Source organism: Neolamprologus brichardi, chromosome 9 (assembly GCF_056152115.1).
Source record: "Neolamprologus brichardi isolate AB-2024 chromosome 9, ASM5615211v1, whole genome shotgun sequence".
Taxonomy (NCBI): Eukaryota; Metazoa; Chordata; class Actinopteri; order Cichliformes; family Cichlidae; genus Neolamprologus; species Neolamprologus brichardi.
In genome coordinates, this window is record NC_142112.1 from 34895723 (window position 1) to 34902493 (window position 6771).

General features: G+C 41.4%; 1 protein-coding gene across 1 annotated transcript; it reads right to left on the reverse strand.

Moving 5' to 3' along the window:
* Window positions 1-1179: 1179 nt before the first annotated feature.
* On the reverse strand, window positions 1180-5508 carry LOC148101544 (uncharacterized). The gene is made up of 3 exons (XM_087846460.1): window positions 5491-5508; window positions 1996-2592; window positions 1180-1848 (listed from the first exon to the last, which is right to left on the reverse strand). The coding sequence occupies exons 1-3, from the start codon at window positions 5506-5508 to the stop codon at window positions 1180-1182; spliced, it is 1284 nt and encodes a 427-aa protein (XP_087702586.1).
* Window positions 5509-6771: the final 1263 nt, after the last annotated feature.

Below are 6771 nucleotides of genomic sequence, written 5' to 3' on the forward strand. Positions count from 1 at the left end.
AACACTGCTTACAATCTTACAATCATACAGTTTTAACCGTATTTCACGGCGGGGAGCACCGGCGTGTTCGTTAGAGCAGACCCAAAAACTGGAGGTTAAAGAATGGAAAACACAAACTTTGTACAAAAACCTCTTGTGTTTTTTTATTTTTAGCAGTCTCTTTTTTTTCTGCAAAATGATAACCAAGTTAGCCTTTTCTGTTGATACAACATAACTCCTTTGGTTGGAACCGGTGCTACACTGGCAGGGCTAGAGGCCAGGACTCCACTCTTCGGGTTCTTGGGGGATGTTGCTAACTCCATGTCCGATAACAGGCACCACATCCGCAGTAGATGAGCTCGGTGTGAGGTCTTGCAGCAAGCTATAAAATACGGTGCATTTTCTAGCTTTTACAAAAACGCTATGCATCACCAGGTGCTTCATCAGATGCTGTGAAGGACAGCCAGACTTTTGAGTGCTTCGCCTTGGGCATTTTTAATCTTTAGCTCTCTGTTCGAGGGTGTTTTGGTACCATTCTTTATTCATGGCTGTGTTTTGGGGCAAAATTGTGAGCCCACTCCCTTGGATGAGAAGCAACCCCACACATGAATGGTCTCAGGATGCTTTACTGTTGGCATGACACAGGACTGATGGTAGCACTCACCTTTTATTCTCTGCACAAGCCTTTTTCCAGATGCCCCAAACAATCGGAAAGAGGCTTCATCTGAGAATATGACTTTGCCCCAGTCCTCAGCAGTCCATTCACCATGTTTACATGATTTTTGATAAATTAAATCATGTTAACATGAAATGAACAGAAAAGGAAAATTTCTTTCTGACTTCTTTAGAAATATATATTTTTTGTTTTTTTTATTCTTAGATTTTTTCCAGCTCCAGTCCGTAAAGTTAATCTCCAACAAGTAGGACAAAGGATCACCTGCAGCTCAGACGGGATCAACCTGAGCTCACCTGGTCCACCAGCCCTTCATCCAGCATCACCAACAACAACACAACAGCCCATCAGACTGACCAGCAACTTTACAGCATCAGCAGTTCTCTGATACTTCCAAACAGTGACATGGATCTATATTACATCTGTGCAGTCAGCACTGGCAGAAACAGGAAGAGAGCAACCTTCAGAAAAAGAAATTACACATCCATCCATCCAGTGGAACATTTTAATCAGATGTTTACAGGAGATTAGATCTGAACTCTGTGGAGCCTGATCTCAAGGGTTTTAAGTCTGACACTGAAACCAGAGGATCTTTCTGTCTCTTCAGATTCACTGTGATCCAGTGATGGGAGTGATTTCAGCCCTGAGTGATCACGCTGATGTTTGCACAGAGCAGATAATGAAGTGAATGTTTGGGCACATTGGTAACAGTGAAACAGTTTATTAGTAACGTGGGATCGTTTGTGTTTGGAGTATGAACTGAGATTCCTGAAGCTCTTGTCACACTGGTCACAGCTGTAGTTTCCTTTCATGTGTGCACATTCATGAAAAATACGATTACCTGAATGTGAGAAGCTTTTGTCACAGTGTCTGCACTTGTATGGTTTCTCTCCTGTGTGGACTCGTTTGTGTGATTTAAGCCCACCTTTAGATGTGAAGGATGACCCACACTGATCACAGAGGTGCTTTTTAACCCCACTGTGAATCAGTTCATGGCGTTTTAACTCAGTTGGTGTGGTGAAGCTTCTCCCACATTCTTTGCAGTATTTCAGTTTGTCTCTACTGTGTCTACGCTGATGTCTTTTTAGGGAGGCTTGCCAACTGAAAGTTTTTCCACAGAGGTCACAACGAAAGTCTTTCCCACCACCACAGTGATGACAGGGTTGAGAACTGGATCCATCTGTGTCACTCTGCTTCTAAACAAAGACACAAAGACAGTGTAAGTCAGTCCTTCAACATTTTTATCCTGAATGTCGCCTGAAAGAAAGAGCATCTCTGCAGACGTCCAATTAAATTTTACTGTTTCAGTTAACACAGATAAAGATAAAAATATAAATACATACCTCACAGTAACTGCACTTGTAGAGTCTCTTTCTGGTATGGATCGGTTGGTGTTGTTTCAGGTGACGTGGAGATTTAAAAGTCTTCTCACAAAGGTCACATTCATAAGGTCGTTCCTCAGTGTGGGTAAACATGTGGCGTTGTAACTGCATGTTGGTTGTACACTGTCTGCCACACTGATCACAGCAGTACACATCATGTCCAGTGTGAATGCGTAGGTGTGTATTTCGGTTCCCTATCTGGCTGAAGGTTTTTCCACAAATCTCACAGCTGTGTGCCTTCATTCCAGAGTGGGTAACTAGATGCCTCTGTAAGTGGCTACTTTGAGTAAAAGCTCTGCCACACTGATCACAGCTGTACGCTTTAACTCCACTGTGGATGAGTTGGTGTTTTTTTAGGGAATCCTTCAAGGAAAAAGTCTTTCCACACAAGTCACAGCTGAACGGTTTCTCTCCAGTGTGGATGACCTGATGACGTTTTAGTGTAGACTTCTCAGCAAAATCCTTCCCACAATCATCACAGGTGTATGTTTTCTCTCCCTTTCTTCTGTGAGGTTTGTCGGCCTCCTGAGAGCGCTGACTTCTTGCTCCATGTTGGTCCTGCAGTGACAGAGATACAAACAGAGGCAGTGAGTGAAATGCAGTCGTGGGACAAACTCAACCTTCAAACTCCCTCCATTAACACTAGTTTTAAACCTGAAGGTGGAGTGTGGCACCAAATACCTTAAAGGTCTCTGATCCCCACCTGCTGGTAGTAGAAACACATTACATCCAACCTGGTGCTAAAAACAAGTCATGACTGTTCAAACACTCTAAAATCATGGGCATTCAATTCAATTTATTTATATAGCGCCAAATCACAACAAAAGTCGCCTCAAGGCGCTTCATAGATACAGAGAAAAGCCCAACAATCATATGACCCCCTATGAGCAAGCACTTTGGCGACAGTGGGAACGAAAAACTCCCTTTTAACAGGAAAAACCCTCCGGCAGAACCAGGCTCAGGGAGGGGCGGCCATCTGCTGCAACCGGTTTGGGTGAGAGAAGGAAGACAGGATAAAAGACATGCTGTGGAAGAGAGACAGAGGTTAATAACAGATATGATTCAGTGCAGAGAGGTCTGTTAATACATAGTGAGCGAGAAAGGTGACTGGAAAGGAAAAACTCAGTGCATCATGGGAATCCCCCGGCAGCCTACATCTATTGCAGCATAACTAAGGGAGGATTCAGGGTCACCTGGTCCAGCCCTAACTATATGCTTTAGCAAAAAGGAAACTTTTAAGCCTAATCTTAAAAGTAGAGATAGTGTCTGTCTCCCGAATCCAAACTGGAAGCTGGTTCCACAGAAGAGGGGCCTGAAAACTGAAGGCTCTCCCTCCCATTCTACTTTTAAATACTCTAGGAACAACAAGTAGGCCTGCAGAGCGGGAGCAAAGTGCTCTAATAGGGTGATATGGTACTACAAGGTCATTAAGATAAGATGGGGCCTGATTATTTAAGACCTTGTATGTGAGGAGCAGGATTTTGAATTCAATTCTGGATTTAACAGGAAGCCAATGAAGGGAAGCCAAAACAGGAGAAATATGCTCTCTCTTTCTAGTCCCTGTCAGTACTCTTGCTGCAGCATTTTGGATTAGCTGAAGGCTTTTCAGTGAGTTTTTGGACATCCTGATAATAATGAATTGCAGTAGTCCAGCCTGGAAGTAATAAATGCATGAACTAGCTTTTCAGCGTCACTCTGAGACAGGATATTTCTAATTTTAGAGATGTTGCGCAAATGGAAGAACGCAGTCTTACATATTTGTTTAATATGTGCGTTGAAGGACATATCCTGGTCAAAAATGACTCCAAGGTTCCTCACAGTGTTACTGGAGGCCAAGGTAATGCCATCCAGAGTAAGAATCTGGTTAGATACCATATTTCTAAGCTTTTCAGCGCCGAGTACAATGACCTCAGTTTTATCTGAATTAAGAAGCAGAAAGTTAGCGGCCATCCAGGTCTTAATGTCTTTAAGACATTCCTGCAGTTTAACTAATTGGTGTGTGTTATCTGGCTTCATGGACAGATAGAGCTGGGTGTCATCTGCATAGCAGTGAAAATGTATGCTATGTCTTCTAATGATGCTGCCTAGGGGAAGCATGTATAATGTAAACAGAATTGGTCCTAGCACTGAACCCTGTGGAACTCCATAATTAACCTCAGTGTGTGAAGAGGACTCTCCATTTACATGCACAAATTGGAGTCTATTAGATAGATATGATACAAACCACTGCAGTGCAATACCTGTAATACCTACAGCATGTTCTAATCGCTCTAATAGGACATTATGGTCAACAGTATCGAATGCTGCACTAAGGTCAAGAAGGACAAGCACAGAGATGAGTCCACTGTCAGAGGCCATAAGAAGATCATTTGTAACCTTCACTAAAGCTGTTTCTGTGCTGTGATGAACTCTGAAACCTGACTAAAACTCTTCAAATAAACCATTCCTCTGCAGATGATCTGTTAGCTGTTTGACAACTACTCTTTCAAGGATTTCCCTCCCCCATCCCTCCTGCTGTACACAAATATTAAGACTAGCATGCTAACACACTCAGAAAAGTAATAAATGTTTACCAGATCTATACTTTTTTTTATATTTCCGTTTGCTGTTTCCTATTAAATATTTTTATAGCGGTGCAACGAATCAAAAATAATTCATGACTGTTCAAACGTTTCACTGTAGAAAACATTGGATTCATTTTTGATTAAAGGCGATTAAATGTCATTCATTTTCAATCTATATTAATCGCATTTCAATTTGTATGAGCAAAAAAACTCAAATAAGGGAAACTATACACACTTAATGTGTTTACTGCCAGATATCGGGCTACCGTTGTGGTGCTTTGAACGTGTTTTTTGCAGTGATAAACCAATATTAAGTCTGTTCGAACAACAATAATACCAATAATAATAATATTATTAATAGTAATCAGAATAATAACAATAATAATAATAATAATAATAATGTACTTCCACAGCATGTCTTTTATCCTAAACGCTCTCTGCAGATGGCCCCGCCCCTCTGTTATTCTGCTGGACGTTTCATCCAGTTAAAAGGGAGTTTTTCCTTCCCACTGTCACCAACGTGCTTGCTCATAGGGGGTCATATGATTGTTGGGTTTTTCGTCTGTATGTATTATTGTAGGATCCACATTACAATATTGATTGATTGGTAATTTATTTCAACATGTGAACAATATACAAGTACATTTAGAAAAGAAAATGAGAAAAGAAAAGAAAATAAGGACCTTGGGGCAACTATTGTTGTGATTTGGTGCTGTATAAATAACACTGAATTGAATTGAAAATTTAATTAATAATTGCTTGTGACTTCTTAATGTTTGTAAACACAATTTAAAAATATATAATAATATATAACACAGTCATATAACAAGTTGGGAGTATGAGAGTTTTAGACGTGACTGATTATTTGGTGAAACTGTGATGTTTTCCTCACCTTCTGTGTTGAGCTCATTGTTTCCTCTGTAGTGACTCAGCTGAGTCCAGATGGCTGAAAATGTTCCTCTGCTTCTCCGTCAGACTCTTCTCCTCCTGCTGATCAGCTGGGACACAAAACAGATCTTTGTTAGGCTCCACACTGCACTGAAGAGTCAAAGTGTCTCATATGTTCATCTGACAACACAAAGTACAAATTTCACTCTGATTGCTTGTAGAAATCTTGTGAGACGTGTTGTGCTGCAAAGTGAGGAGGTAAGGCTGTAAGAGCCTGAGAAGGTGTCCTGAATGAACCTCTAAAACCAGTTTTCAGCTAACAACTCTGCTTCAGTCTGGAAAACAGACGTCAAGGCGACAGGTCTGTAGTCATTCAGTCCTGTGATGGTGGGTTTCTTGGGAACAGGGATCTGTTGAAGATGCAAGTAAAGATGGGAGCCAGCTGTTCAGCACAGGTTTTGAGGCAGGAGGCTGAGACACCGTCTGGTCCGGGGGCTTTCCTGGGCTTCTGTTTCTGAAATATTTGGCTCACATCCTCAGTGTGTATTCTGAGTTTCAGGGAGGAGGAAAGGGGGGGTGAGAGGTGTGATGGAGGTCGTTGAGTCTGGATTGGAGAGGGTGGTGGTGGTCGTTGATATTTGCATAATGGCTGAAAAGAGCACCACTGAAGGAACAAAGGGCTGGGAGGTCAGTTATTTGAGCATTAATATGCAAAATCAGTGGTTTCAGTGCTTTCCTTCCTGCTTTGACTGCAGCTGTGTTTGACACAGGAAGAAATTATTACATTCTTCACGATTATACTTTATTCTTTTTGGGGGAGGTGCAGCTTTAAACTTTCACATGATTCAAGTCAACCCAACAAATCAATCTGAACGATCACAAGTGGGAAAAACTTCTGTAGACAAAATGAAATAAAACCCAACATTCAATCCACAACATGATTAAAAACATGATTCTCCCAAATCACCAAGAGCTGCACATTAACCACCACAATATATTTTTATTCTCTGTGCTTTCAAATATGAACACTGTTTACTTTCATCTCTGTTTCATTAGTTTTTGTTAACATCTTCCTGTGCATCACTTTACAGCAGCCACACTTATTAAAATGAGACTTTGTAGGAGTTCACTTCCTCTCATGTGTTCATCCACAGCAGCTGGACAATAAAGTTTATTGTGACCCTGATACTGCAGCAGATCGCTCTCATCCATTTCCTGTTATCACTTCAAATAGAAATGAGGCTGTAGAGGTTTGGTGCATGCAGGAAAACAGCTGCAGGGACAA

Coding starts and splice junctions, on each gene's coding strand:
- LOC148101544 (XM_087846460.1), bottom strand. Junction 1,849..1,995: donor ACAAGTGCAGTTACTGTGAG/GTATGTATTTAT, acceptor GTCTTTGTTTAG/AAGCAGAGTGACACAGATGG.